At 53.8% G+C, this 14,184-nt stretch overlaps 2 protein-coding genes across 3 annotated transcripts; one reads left to right on the forward strand and one right to left on the reverse strand.

Moving 5' to 3' along the window:
- Positions 1 to 783: 783 nt before the first annotated feature.
- Positions 784 to 3,356, reverse strand: TMEM253 (transmembrane protein 253). Of its 2 annotated transcripts, XM_036030860.1 has the most exons (7): positions 3,260 to 3,355; positions 3,002 to 3,164; positions 2,504 to 2,614; positions 2,354 to 2,410; positions 1,966 to 2,082; positions 1,706 to 1,852; positions 784 to 1,390 (listed from the first exon to the last, which is right to left on the reverse strand). In XM_036030860.1, exons 2-7 carry the CDS (start codon positions 3,107 to 3,109, stop codon positions 1,310 to 1,312), a joined length of 621 nt encoding a protein of 206 aa, XP_035886753.1. In that variant the 5' UTR covers positions 3,110 to 3,164; positions 3,260 to 3,355; the 3' UTR covers positions 784 to 1,309. The 2 variants fall into 2 exon arrangements, with proteins under 2 accessions (XP_035886753.1, XP_035886750.1); XM_036030857.1 differs by lacking the exon at positions 784 to 1,390 and having other exon boundaries at positions 1,404 to 1,852; positions 3,260 to 3,356.
- A 5,924-nt stretch (positions 3,357 to 9,280) lies between these two features.
- ZNF219 (zinc finger protein 219) lies at positions 9,281 to 13,952 on the forward strand. The gene is given in 6 exon segments (XM_028504221.2): positions 9,281 to 9,787; positions 10,469 to 10,560; positions 10,846 to 12,265; positions 12,509 to 12,640; positions 12,889 to 13,032; positions 13,035 to 13,952. Coding segments are annotated over 5 exon segments (2,154 nt in total). The 5' UTR covers positions 9,281 to 9,787; positions 10,469 to 10,554; the 3' UTR covers positions 13,487 to 13,952.
- Positions 13,953 to 14,184: the final 232 nt, after the last annotated feature.

Here is a 14,184-nt window from a genome sequence, read left to right on the forward strand (position 1 = left end):
TTTGGGGTGAGTTTTTTTAGTACTCCAGCTCTGGTCAATTTCTAGTTTCTCTAGCGGCTAATAAGCTGCTCTGCTTAGTACTACTGGGCCTCTCAGTTTTCCTGGGCTTTTCTCAAGCCCACATATGCTTGTCATCTTTGCACACTTGCAAAGGTCATAAACGGTGGGGGGTTGAGCGCAACCAGAGCTTCAGCAACCGGACCGCTGGCGGGATCAAAGGTCGGCTGGGCCACGGAGAGGCTGAGCCTGCGCAGTCCTGCTCCCGCCTTGGCGAGAAGGGGTGGCGGCAGCGCGGGCTCCTTACACCGCGTGCTCGCAAAGGCGGGAAAGTCGTAGGTTGGATTGCCGCGTCCCTCGTTCTTTCTGCCCCGTCCACCCGTCTACCCAGCGAGCCGGTCCTCCTCAGGCGCCCAGGCCTCAGGGGAAGAGGGCGTGAAGGGCCCAGGGTTCTGACTCATCATCTCCAACCCCTTTCTCGCGCGCGCTCCAAGTCTCAGGACTTTGGACCTGGGCACTGTGGGAGGGGGCGCGGCGACAGCATCTGGGGAACCCCCGCTTTGCCGAGGGCCATCCCCCAACCCCTACCGGTTTCCGAAGCTGCCAGAGAGAGGAGTGTGGCCCCAATAGTCAGCTCTCAGTCGCTGTGGTTGGGGTAGCGGCGACCCCTTTCAGAATAACCCGCCCAGCTCCTCCCTGAACGCGGGGCCAGTGGTCGCGTCCGAGGAAACTGGGCTAGGCCCGGACTTTCAACGCCTCGTGTCACTCAGCAGATGCACAGCGCCCTCACCGCAAAGAAAAGGTTTATTTCCCAGCAGGCCACGGGGGTAGCGGGGCATCCCGGGACTTGTAGTCTCCGCTGGAGTAAGAAAGGAACCGGGTCTGGGGGAGAAAGTGAAACACCCAAGGATTGATTTCAGAGAGTGGGCGTGCCCGGGAACTCGGGCTTGGAGTGGATGGGATGATAAAAGGTGGAAAGAAGAGAAATAGTGAGATGAGGAAGATACGAATCCGTGTGGGGAGGAGGTGGGTAAGAATGGAAGGGAGGAAGCTGAAAGTTGGCTTAAGGATGCCCTGCAAGGGGGCAGCTTTTCAGGGCGGTGAGGGGACAGAAGAATCTGGTCTAGGTATTAGCTTCCCCTAGAAGAGAAATTATTCAGGTCTGAGTGGAAATTGAAGGCATTCCACCCAACTTCAAGTAGATTTCAAGGGACTCCATCTAACTTCTGAATTTGGTGGGTGGGGTGCCGAAGGGTCTGGAGAACTCTCCCACACGGTAGAAGAGCAGTACCGGCCTGCTGCTCTTACCAGCTCATTCAGTTGTTCGGTTTGCTGTGCTAGCCACCGTGGAACCATTCTCCAAATCAGTAACTTCCTCCAACTCAGAGGGACCCTGAAAACCAGAAAGAGGTGTGAGGCGTGAGAAAGGAGGAATTCCTTCTCCTCTCTGATATTTTCTTGTGTTCGCATAGCCCTTCCAATATTGAGGTGGCTTCCTAAGGGTCTCCCACATTCTAGCTCCAGCCATTTAGATAACCCAGTTCCCTCTTACCCACCACTAGGGGACGAACGTCCAAAGTCAGAAAACAATCAGCTTGAGTTTAGGACCCTTTGCTTTCCATCCTTAAGTGCCATTAGCCAGAACAGCCATTGAAAAAAATGAGTTCCTAGGTAAGCTGCTCCATACTTTCCTCCTTGCCCTCAGTACCTCCTGCAGTTCCTGGTAGTGCAGACTCTGTCTCCTGCAGCATCCTGGCTTCCTCTGGGTCAACAGGAATAGGGAATGTGCTGAGACCAGCACTTCTCCTAGGGTGAAGGCCTCGGCACTGAGCTCCAGCACCAGCAATCCGTCCAGCTGCAGTTAGACAGGGCTGAGGATGCTACAGGGAACCCAGCACCTGTTTGCCCGTCCTTATCCCTCTCCATCTCCTCTTGCCTCCTCATCTGCCCACCTTCTCCTTTACTCACCTGGACCTTGGAGGAAGCAGTAACAGCAGGCCCCAAGGCTGTCTTCATTACCTCAACCACCACCACGATGAGGCCAAAGATCAGATTGAAGGTGTTCAATATCATCATGGCCCGCACCTGCCAGTGAGCCAGTTTAGCCCTGCCTAGCTTAGGGGACTCATTGCAACCCCAAGCCCAACCTGCACCTACCCCAAAACAAAACTCAACTCGTTCTTATACCTCCTAACCGGGCCATCAGCCCTCCAAGGTTGTTTTTGCTTTCTGTCCTCAGTCTTTTAGGACAGTCAGAGGCAGAGAGCTGACTGGATTAGTTTAGAGGACCACTTTCTGGGTTGAGGTGTGTGTGCTTTGGGTGGGAGAATAGTATTGAATTCTCTTTCCTGCTCACCTTCCAAAGACGAGGTGCTCTGCACAGCTCAAGGGTAACAGTCCCAGTGAGGAAACCCTGAATGTTGAGAAAGGCAAGTGTTAAGCTCTGGCTCCATTAGTGAAGGGCCCCCAGGATCTTCCTTCCAACCTCTGGTGTGGTGGGTCTTACCAATGCTCCAGGTCCAAGGGGCAGTGCTGTGGCCATGTGACAAGCAGAGCTCAGACAGGCAAGTGAGATAGCAACGGGCACCACAGCCACTGCTAGCCATAGTTGGCTCATCTGGAGGCCGAATGCAGGGTGGTTGAAGGGGAACTGTCAGGGATCCCCTTCCCTCCTCCCAACACCCTCCTCTTCCAGAGACAAACAATTGGCAGGAATGCCTGGTGGCAGAAAGTAGTCAACCAAAGGCAGTGAAGGAAGGGATATCATTTAATTTGTTCTACCTCATGCCGTAGTTTAGTTTCTTACCTATGTGTTTTTCTTACATGATGGAAGCTACTTATAGATTAAGGTTTTTGCATTATTTATTCTTTACCTCCTCCACCCTCCTCCCTCTCAGAGTCTAGCAGTTTCAAACACATGGTAGGTGTCCACAAAACATGTATGGAATTGAATTAGGGTACAAGTGGATATGCTGAAGCTTGGGATGGGGCATCCTGGACTCACCGCCAGCACCAAGAGGTGCCCACTCTGCCTGTGCCTTGTCCAGTGCTGTAGCTTTTCCAGACGAGGGCTGGGTGTCTCCTGCTCTTGCTGACTGGCTCTGTCTTCCATGGCTCTCTTGATTACTGAGGCGTGGTGCTTTCCTGGGAATAGTGCATTACAGCACCTATCAGGAGACAGGTCAAGCAGGAACCTCTATTTCAGCTACCCCTCTGTGTGCTTCTAATATCCAGAGAATTGAGGCCCAGGGCCCTCACCTACTTACTCTGAAGCAGCTACTCCAAAAGGATGGGACCTAGTTGGGCCTGGAGCCCCTGGCAGGACTGGTAGCTCAGAGCAGACAACAAACTTGTCCTGGCGGACACAGGCTATCAGAGCTGGGGTGTGGTGGGGCAAAGGTCCCTATGAGAGCCTAAGGATCCAGGGAGTTGGCCGTAGGTAGTAGATACCAGCCTCTGTTTACTCCACAAGATACCCAGCTCTGCCTAGCTCTGTTCTTGTTTCCCCCATCTCTGTCCATTGTGGGTTCCTCTTCTTATCACTCACCCATGAACACGTCTACCCTGGGCCCCAATCCTCCCCATGCCCCTGCCACTTTCATCTAATCTTTTTCCTTTTTTTGGCTTCCTCCTCAAGTTACTTGATGTTCCCTAGGGAAATCCGACATTACTGTCTGGATTGTCCCCATGTCATTACCACTTGGTCTTGTCCCAAGACCAAGCAAGGTTTAATTCCCCTGGTTTCCTGTGTGTCATTTTCTGAATGGTTTCTTCTCTCTCCTTCCTTTCTTGAAGGATTTACTGTGGATGGGACACTGACAAAGTGGATGGGGTACCCTACTTATAGTGGGGATTTTCTTTGACTCAATGATAACCTGAAGCTAGGCATGTATAGAAGATAGCTTCCAAATGAGCAGTCTTGGGAAAGATGCTATTGCAACAATTAATATTTTTGAGAGATACAAGTTGCACTGAAGCCAGGCTGACCTGGACTAAAATCTCAGCTCCTCCTCTTTCCTAGCTGTGTGACCTTGAATATATTATTCAACCTATTTGAACCACTGTTTGTTCAAACTGAGTGATAAAACATAGGCTAATAATATGACTGTGAATGGTTGTTGACTCATGGTGAGTGCTTAGTAACCGTTAGTGGTGTTGATGAGGTCATACTGTTGTGCCTGATGCCCATATACTAAAGGGCTTATTCAGAAGCTAAGCTGGGAACATTTATTTCTATAGTGAGAAGCAGAACCAACTCAGCCCAAGTATGTACTCTAGAAATAAAAAATCAGGGAGGTCCATCCTGATGCAGAGTCTGAGGTCTGGAGGCAACCAGACCTATATTTGATATCTTCCTGGGTTACCTTGTGCAAATTGCTTAATCTCTTTGTTTCCTTACCTGTAAAGGGAAGTCAATACCACAGGTTTGCCTTGGGTATTAAAAGAGAAAATGCATATGAACCAGTTCAGCCCAACATGTGGCACTTAAGTATTCAATAAATGTTAGTGGCTATTATCATTATTATTACTGATGATGAAAGAAGACTGAGCAGAAGATCCCTGGGAGTTACTGCCAGGCCATACACTGGGAGGAAAGTGGCTTTCTTTGTCAGCCACTTCTGCCATGCTAAGTGCTGGGTGGACACTCACTGGAGCATTGTGTCGGTTCTTCTCTCCTAGGGAGTGGGAATCACAAAGGGGTGAGAACTGTTGAGCATCTTCTCTCTCCTCCACCCCCACATCTATTAACTTTATTTGGTGGCCATGGCCTGACAGAATGTGAAATGTTGGGCTTGCACTGAGGATCCCTGAGCTGGCAGGCCAGAAGAAACTCTTGAGCCTCATGTTCCTTTCCTGTAAATGCAGACTACTTGTATCTCAGAGTGTTACTGTAAGGATTATATACTATTAAATATGTGAACTGGCACTCAATAAATATTGACTAAATCTGAGTATACTACTTACACATTCGTAGCCCCTGTGTAGATTATAATTTCCTCAGAGGGTACTACCCCCACAACTCACTTTTCATCCCCCGAAAGCGCTGTGCCTAGTGCCTGGTACTTAGTAAGCACTCAGTAAATATTTGTTGTATTGAAGAGCCATTAAAGTGACTTAAGGAATGGAAAATAGAATTCGAGAGGAAGGCGTAGGAATTGTTTATCAAGAACAGAAAGGACTAAGGAGTAACTTTAATAATGTTTCTTATACGGCAGACATTATCTCTATAATCGCCCCTCCTCCTCCCCAAAAAGAGAGACAGAAATTGTAGGGAGAGGCTTTGAGATAAAACCCCAGGAAGAACTTCCCGAGTCTGTGCATGTTGGGGCAGAAAAAGCGGCAGAGCCAACTCCTTCCCTGGTATGTCCGGGTTTAGGGTGGGAGGGGCAGCGCAGCTTGGAGGCTGGGGGAAGGACGAGATGACCTTTCAAAATCTCTTCCAGTCTTCTGTAGGAATCGTCTGTGCGCCCCATCCCCCTCCCTCCGATAGCGCCCCCCGTCTCCCCCCCCGCACCCCGCCCCTGGCGGCCGCTTCTCCCGGCTCCCGGGGTGTCCCCAGCTCCCAGTCCCCGGAGCCAGAGCCCCGCTCCCCGCGCGGCTCCCAGTGCCGCCGCGCCGCCCCCCGCATGCTAATGGCCGGGCCACCTCCCGCGCACACAATGCGGGCCAGGGCCGGGGGCGGGGGACCGGGGAGGGGCGGGGCCGGGCCGGGGGCGGGGGGGGCCGGGGCCCGGCGCATCTCCCCCGGCCCCACGTAACGCTGACGCCCCGCCGCCGCCCGCCGCCCGCCGCCGCCGCCGTCCTTGCCCGCGTCCGCCGCCTGCGGTCCTCCCCCCCTTTGCCTCGTTTATTAGCCTCTTCCCCCACTCCCTCCCCCCCTCCCGTCCTCCCCTATCCCGCCTCCCCCTTCCCCCCTCCCCCCTCCCTTTTTTATTCCCACTCCTCTCCCTTTCTCTCCTTTTCGGTTTGCGGGCGGGGAGGGCGCCGGCTCGGCCCCAAGCAAACTTCGCCCAGAGCTCCTGGGGGGGCGGGGTGGGGGCTGCGGCCTCAGAATCCTGGAGAGCTAGGGGGGCCTCGCGGGAGGGGGCCAGGTAGGGGAGCCGAGAAAAGGGACACCAAAGGGGAAAGGCCAGCGGGGGGGGGGCGCGGGGACGAAGACGGGCGTCTTTGTAGGGGCCCGAAGGCAGGTCGCGAGGGCCCTGGGGGTGCAGGGTGGCAGAACCGGGAGCTAGAGTGGATGACCACCCCCCGGCCCAGGTAGGGCTGATGGAGGAGGGGAAGGGACCCAAACTCTCTGGGAGCCTGGGTGGGGGAGGGGAGAGGATGGGGGTGCTTCCCTCTCTGCGTCCCAAACAAAGTGTCACAAAGAGCTCGGCCGGCGGCAGCAGCAGAGGCGGCTGCAACTCAGCTTTTTCTCCCCGGCCTGGGTAGCTGAGCTCTGGCCTTCCAATCTCCCGACCCTGTCCCCCATCATCCTTCTGGCCTATCTTCTTGGGGAGGGGTCTGGGGTGCTGCTGGAAGAACCTCCTGTGCACGATCACAGGTCCTGCTCTACTTGCCAATCTACTTGTGGGAGGTGGATTTTCCCAGAGGCTCTCCTGCCCACCCTCCACCCCCTAATCCAGGCAGGACTGAGGCCCATATGGGTGCTAAGACTCTGACCTTTCTAGGGTCAGTTCCAGTTAAGGGGACTTAGGGCTGGCTATATGCCCCCTCCCCCAAATCCAGAACTTTCAGAAGAGGGGTCAAGTTGGGACATGTCTCTGGAATAAGATTAACCATGGTGGGGTGGCAGTAGGTGAGCAGGTGTACCTTCCTCTTGCCTGCTGGAGTCCATGACTGAGATTCCATGTCACCAGCTCAGGGCAGTGAGGATGGAGGGACAGAGGCCTTACCAGAAACTCAGTGTAAAAGGTGGGCAAGCTGTGGTCTGGTCAATTTGGAGGAGCTGCCTGAGCAGTGAGGTTCAGAGGACCATGGAGAGGAGACCATTAAAATGAACTACTGTCATGTCTGTGTGATAAAGGGTGGTTTTGACTGTAGACCACCTAAGGAAGCTCCTTTTCCTTTTAACCCCATCTAGTGCAGTGTTAACCATAATTGCTAGAGGATTTGTGGAGGTGTAGGATCCTCAACAGAGGGAAAAACATCATTAGAAATGATCAGTGACAGATGCCTAGTCACAATATACCTTAGAAGTGCTGAACCCTTGCCCCTTCCAGTTTGATCCTAACTATTGAACCACAAGCTTTAAGGGGCAATTTTCATGGTACTCTGGTCAGCAGACATTTCTATGTACTTGTCCTTGTTGTTTCTAAGAGTCTTCTCACCAAGCCTTCCATTCTTTCCTATCCAGTACCGGTTGGTGGTCCACACCCCCTTCCCCACCAGCTCTCCTAGCACAAACAAGTACTTGGCCTGTTGCTTTGGGAAGGCTTCTGATCCCTATCGCTGGCCTTGCATCCCTATAGAATCCAAATAAGGGCAAGATAACCCCTAACTCCCAGTGGGTGAGGAAAGTAGGTCAGTGCTACCGTCTGGCCAACTCTTGTGGATGGCATTTAGGGCCTGACTATAGGAAACTATAGAATTATCAACTCTGTTGATAATTGCCAATAGGCAACACATGCATGACCTGAGTTCTAAGACAGTTCACAGAAATCTTGGGCCCTGTCAGTGCTTTCTCCTTTTGAGGAAAACTCATGGGATCAGATATCCAAGACCTGGTTTGATGTGGAGGTAATTCAGAAGATCTTGATTGCACCTAGAGGGTCTCTATGTGGGTTTTATTGATTTGAAGCCACCTTTTGGGGGAAGTTTCCCTGCTTAGGAATACAGCTCAGTTTGGGTCTTTTTGTATATCACTGTATTTTTATCCTAGGAACTGCCATGTGCAAAGCAGATTTTGGGGTGAGGGGGGCGGAGGAAGATTTGCCTTATTCCTGCTTTACTTGCCTTGGATATGAGGTCAACTTCCCCTGAAGTATTTTGCTTACTATCCTACAGGCAGTTTCAGGGGCCCTAGAATCTTCTTAGAATCAGAGTATGTGCCTGTAGGTTAGTCAGCTATGACCATGCAGTATTCCCAGCCTCCCCCCCCTCCTCCCCCACCATCTGCTTCCTCTGAATATACCAGATTGGCTGTACACCAGGATGTTCCGGGAATCCCCAGGAGAGCAACAGAATGTGATGGACCCAAATATGATGCCTCACTCACTCATTCCAGGATGTACAAACTGTAACTGTCAGGACACTCCTTATAGCTAATTAAAATTCTTCTAGTTACATCTATTTTCTGTTACATCTATCTATTTTCAGTGTCACCCAAAAGGCAAAAATAATCCCTCTGGTACCACTGTTCCACCCCCACCCCCCTTGGCTCCAGAAAGGAATTTAAAAAAAAAATCCTCTCGCTTTTCTCGGTGCCTTAACTGGGGTGCTAAAATGTCAAATGCGGCCCCTCTAGCACTTAGTACCTTTATCTATGGTATTGAGGTGGCCACAGTGGCTCCTCTGGTAGCCCACTGCACTCTCCATGGTACTGAAGGGATGACCATTTGTTTTAACTTCTATCTGGGGTCCATGAGAGTCCTGTGACTCGGAACTACAAAGCTTTTGAGCTGGAAGGGACCATCCATATAAATTAGTCCAACCCCCTTATTTTATAGATGAGTAAGCTGGGATATTAAGTGATTTATTGAAGGTTGCAGGGCTATTAATGGTCAGATTGGGCCCACAATAGGCTTGTACCCCCCAGTCCTATTCTACCCCTAGAGTAGTGGTATCTTTCTTGATATCACTACTCTACCCCTTTCTTGAGCCTGGCTAGGCTCTTGATCTCAGAAAAGGGATTTGGGGAATCCAGAAGATGAGGGTGGATGCCCTAATTTGGAGCTACAGAAATACAAATGTTAAAAGTGTGGTGGAGGTTATTTAGTGACCCTTGGACAAGGACACTTTCTTAATTAACCTCCTGTTAATAAAATTTCCATAACCCAGATTCCACACATGACAGGTACCTGCCTGTTCCTGGAGTTTTAGCACATCCACTAAATACCAAAAATTAAAGAAGCCTTGGATTTCCAGAGCCTTTTTTCTTTGCTGATAAGCAGGGCTGACTTCTGGCCCAAGTCTCATCCATTAAAGATCCTTAAGCAAAGTAATGCTTGAGTCCTTTTCTTTCTCAGTATCCCATATCATGCCTATTGTATGGAAGTTCTTTGTATTTCAAATATTTTTCTATATGAGGCCAAAATACACACACACACACACACACACACACACATATTCATTCCACATTTGTCTAGCCTTGACCAGATAAAATTCTATATGTAAGCAGGAAGGTATACTGACTAACTTCTAGTCATCCTCCCAGGCCTATTTCTAATGAATCTTAATTCTGAGATTGCTTTTAAGTCCTAATGCTAACCTCTGCAGCTTAGAATCAGGAGTGCAGCACCCCCCCCTTCCTTTCAGTGCTCTTCTTCTTCCTCAGAACTGGAGCTCTGCACATCCCAGGCCCAGGGAATTTTAGCCTGGAGAATTTTAACCCTTTCCTGCTCAGAGCATGTACTGAGCTCCTATCTGTGCAGATGGCCCAGCCCCGCCCCCCGTCCCTCACTCCAGCCTCTTGAGCTCAGAGCCAGTGTAATCCTCCTCTTGTGTGAGGGAGCCTCTCCCCTGCAGAGAGGAGGAAAGCCTGCTTCGGAACAGCCCTGGACAAAGGGGCTGAGATGCCCCATCAAACTGCAGGCTCTAAGGTTTGAAACACGGGGATGAATCCTATCTGGTATTTGGTTTTTAACCCCTTCCCCAGGCCAGCAGCGCCCCTTAACTTCCACTCCTCCCCCAACTCTCTCTTCATTCCCTCTCCCTGTGGCTCTCTCCCCCTTTGTGCCCCTCCCCCTCTGTCTGTCTCCAGACTGCTGCTGCTGGGAGGTGTTTCTCTCCCATGCATGAATGAGTCTCTGTAATGAATGGAAATGAATGGATCAGGAATCCAGGCGGAGGGAGGGAGAGTGAGGGGGGAAGACAGAAAGACAGGGTAAAAGCAAAAGGAAGGACTGTGGAGCAAAGGAAGGATGTTTGGCTGGCTGGTCAGTTAGGTGTCTGAGAGCAGTGGTCCCACCTCATTTGCTTATCAAGCTGCACAGCCCAATCTAAATGAGAGAGGGCTGTACTGTGATGGTCTTCTCCCAACATCAGGGGTGGTGATAGTGATAGTTCTGGACCAGAAATTTAAAATGTATTTGGGGGGCGAAATCTGTGTTCTTATGGAGTCTTGGGGGTTGGCAAATCAAGGAGTATAAGTTTTGAAGATAGCAGCCCTCTCCTGCCTCGGGATGTAAGGAGGAAGAAGGGATAGGTTTCAGGAGTCCAGGGTGCTAAGAGTCTTGATTTTGGGGTGACTCTTTCCATTGCTGAACATCAGGACTTATCTTTTCTTTCACATCTATCTCTCTTGCTTTAGCTCTTCAGCACCTGTTGCCTTCACTAGCAACTTTTCCTCCTCCTCTTCCCTGCACTCCCCAGAACCAAAGAATGTGAAGGGGGTCCATGGAGGTGAGTGAAACTTGACCTGAACCTGCAAATACCTGCAATTATGCTCCCTCCCCTCCCTCCCTTTCTCTCCTTCTGACCAGCCATTGTGATGTTATCTCCGTGACCCCGTCAACTCAGTTCCCAGGCATCCTCCATCTTCCCCAAGATGAATGGGAAGGGTACCCGGTGTACCTGGTTCAGGCCCCAGCACACCTTCCCTTGGGCTCTTCCAGCTCTCCATGCCCTTATTACCCCACACAACTCTCCTTTTTCCACCCTTTGCTCCATATACATCTTTCTCCACAGGGCTCACGTCCCCGCGCCCTGGGCGGCCATTTAACGCCTTCACCGCCGGCCTTTGAGGGCGAACTGGATCTGCAGCGCTACTCCAACGGGCCAGGCCTTAGCACAGGGTCTCCAGGAATGGGAGCGGTGGGCTGGTCTGAGAGTCGCGCTGGCGAACGGCGCTTTCCCTGCCCTGTATGCGGGAAGCGCTTCCGCTTCAATTCCATCCTGGCTTTGCACCTGCGGGCACACCCAGGCGCCCAGGCCTTCCAGTGCCCACACTGCGGCCACCGGGCTGCTCAGCGGGCTCTGTTGCGCTCGCACCTGCGCACGCACCAGCCCGAACGCCCGCGCAGCCCCGCCGCACGCCTGTTGCTAGAATTGGAGGAGCGTGCGCTACTGCGTGAGGCCCGGTTAGGGAGATCCCGAAGCTCAGGGGGCCTGCAGGCCACCCCTGCCACTGAGGGCCTGGCGCCGCCCCAGGCTCCCTCGTCATCCTCCTTCCGTTGCCCCTTCTGCAAAGGCAAGTTTCGCACCGCAGCGGAGCTCGAACGCCACATGCACATCCTGCACAGGCCTTGGAAATGCGGCCTATGTAGTTTCGGCTCCAGCCAGGAGGAGGAGCTGCTGCATCACAACCTGACGGCCCACGGAGCTCCTGATCGCCCTCTGGCGGCCACCTCGGCGGTCCCCCAGCCTCAGCCTCCACCCAAACCTGAACCCAGATCGGTCCCCCAACCGGAGCCAGATCCCGAGCCTGAGCCCGAACGTGAGGCAACCCCCGCCCCTGCTCCTGCCACTCCTGAGGAGCCCCCTGCGCCTCCAGAGTTCCGTTGTCAAGTGTGTGGTCAGAGCTTCACGCAGTCCTGGTTTCTCAAGGGCCACATGCGCAAGCACAAGGCCTCCTTCGATCATGCGTGTCCCGTGTGTGGCCGTTGCTTCAAGGAACCCTGGTTCCTTAAGAACCACATGAAGGTGCATGCCAGCAAGCTGGGCCCAATGCGTGCCCCGGGGCCCGGATCTGGGTCTGCCCGGGCTCCCCAGCCTCCTGACCTGGGCCTGCTGGCCTATGAGCCACTGGGCCCCACGCTCCTCTTGGCCCCAGCGCCCACCCCGGCTGAGCGCCGTGAGCCTGCAAGCCTGCTGGGCTACCTGAGCCTGCGAGCTGGTGAACCCCGGCCCAATGGTGAGGGCGCTGAGCCTGGGGCTGGCCGCAGCTTCGGAGGCTTCCGCCCCTTGCCCTCTGCTCTTCCGGCCCGGGCTCGCCGGCACCGTGCCGAAGAGCCCGAGGAAGAAGAGGAGGTTGTGGAGTCTGAGGAGGATACCTGGGCCCGAAACCGGGCACTGGGCCCTCTGGCTTCACTGCACCCGCGCCCAGGGGAGGGGACAGGCCACTCTGCACCTGCTTCGGGGGCCCAGGCAAGGTCCACCGCCTCACAGGGTATGTAAGGGGTCTCCTGTTTCTGAGGTTGCTCACTCTGATGCCACCACAATGCTCTTGTCCCCTCCTTTTAAAAAGGGTCTCCTAGGGCACCAGTTCAACTCACATCAAAGCCAACCCATTTCTCCAAGCATGCTGTTTCCTTCTGTACCCTGAGGGGAGGTGGGGTAGGTGTGTGGGTGCATGGCTCTGCAGGGTTGGGACAATGGGCCCCCCTGATTTCCCTTAACGTGTGTATTGCAGAAGAGAATGGGCTGTTAGTTGGAGGGACCCGGTCTGAAGGGAGCCGGGGGGCCACTGGCAAGGATTGTCCCTTCTGCGGAAAATCTTTTCGCTCAGCGCATCACCTCAAAGTGCACCTGCGAGTACATACAGGTGAGGGAGTAGCTTCCAGGGTAGGGAGGGTACTGGAAGGCAGAAAGAGGTGAGGGGGCTGCAGATGACTCTTGGCATCCTTCAGACTGGCCAAGATGAGGGTTTTGGGAAACGCTCCTCTAATACATCCGAGCGGTGGGAGAGGCAGTTTTTCTTCTAGTCTAAAGGAGGTCTATATGTTGATCAAAAGGAGGGTGAGGGTGGGCAGTGCTCCTGACTCGAATCTGATAGCACTTTCCTCTCTTCAGGCGAACGCCCCTACAAGTGTCCGCACTGCGACTATGCTGGCACCCAATCAGGCTCGCTTAAGTATCACCTGCAGCGCCACCACCGGGAGCAGAGGAGCGGGGCTGGCCCCGGGCCACCACCGGAGCCGCCCCCTTCCCAGCGGAGTTTGCCCAGGCATCTGCCAAGGCGGCTCAGCAGCCTGCCACTTGGGCGGAGGGCACCTCGAGTCCTCGGCCTTCCAGCGGCTCAGCGCCGGGATCTCGTAGGAAACCCGCCAGTCCTGGGAGGACCCTGCGCAATGGGCGAGGCGGTGAGGCCGAACCCCTGGACCTGTCCCTGCGGGCGGGGCCGGGAGGTGAGGCCGGGCCGGGGGGTGCCCTCCACCGTTGCCTCTTTTGCCCCTTTGCCACTGGAGCTCCCGAGCTCATGGCCTTGCACCTGCAAGTGCACCACAGTCGCCGGGCTCGGGGCCGCCGGCCACCCCAGGCTGACGCGTCCCTGCCCTATCTCCGAGCACCGACAGGAGAGACCCCTCCAAGTCCTCCTCTGCAGGAAGGGGAGGAGGGCCCCAGGCTGTCGAGATCCGGAGAGGTGGGGCTGGGAGGGCAAGAAAGGTAGGGAACCCTCTTAGGGGCCATTAGTTTAGTGAGCTTACTCCGCCGGAGCGGGGGAGCCCTAGAGGTAGTTGGGTAGAACATCCAGCAGGGGGCAGCGTGGGACCCATATCCCAGCCCCAGGTGGACCAGAGAGAAGTAAAGGGTGTTGAGGGCATAGGGGGGTGGGCCGGGCGGTACCCACTCAGCCTAGGGGAGTCACAGTGCCTTAGAAGTGGCAGGGGTGAGGATCAAAGAACGGGGTCCCAGGACTGGCAGAGAGAGTTGTGCTCTTTCGAGGAGATGCTCTGCCAGTCCTTGCTGGTCCATAGGCATGAGAGTTTATTTTTGTACAATGGGTGGGGGTGGGGGGCACTGTACCCTTCTAAGCCCCTTTAGGGGCCCTGTAGACGTCGCTATTTTTGGTACGATTCCTGTCATCCCTGTCGCAGAGTTGTGTCCCCAATAAACAGGTGTCTTGAGGCACAGGACACTGAGTCTGTCTGCCTATGTCCTTTCCTTCTCCTTGGGTCATTCCCTCCAGGGAAGAAGCACTTAGTTAACACCCAAAGAGCATGATAAGAAATGCAGAATCTTGGATTTTACCCCCATGCTTTGGCTTCAGTAACTCCGGGGTGGGGCGCAGGAATTGGCATATAGCTAGTGGTCTGGGGGAGTCTAACACATTGTGGTCTGAGAACCTCTTGTTCTGAAATCTGCTGG

Source organism: Phyllostomus discolor, chromosome 1 (genome assembly GCF_004126475.2).
Source record: "Phyllostomus discolor isolate MPI-MPIP mPhyDis1 chromosome 1, mPhyDis1.pri.v3, whole genome shotgun sequence".
NCBI classification, from domain to species: Eukaryota; Metazoa; Chordata; class Mammalia; order Chiroptera; family Phyllostomidae; genus Phyllostomus; species Phyllostomus discolor.

Excerpts from the sequence above, each read along its gene's own strand:
- TMEM253 (XM_036030857.1), bottom strand. The coding sequence starts at position 3,109 with ATGGAAGACAGAGCCAGTCAGCAAGAGCAGGAGACACCCAGCCCTCGT. Across the intron at positions 2,615-3,001 it reads GGCACCTCTTGGTGCTGGCG|ATGAGCCAACTATGGCTAGC; the intron begins GTGAGTCCAGGA and ends TTCGGCCTCCAG. Across the intron at positions 2,083-2,353 it reads GAGCACCTCGTCTTTGGAAG|GTGCGGGCCATGATGATATT; the intron begins GTGAGCAGGAAA and ends GCTCACTGGCAG.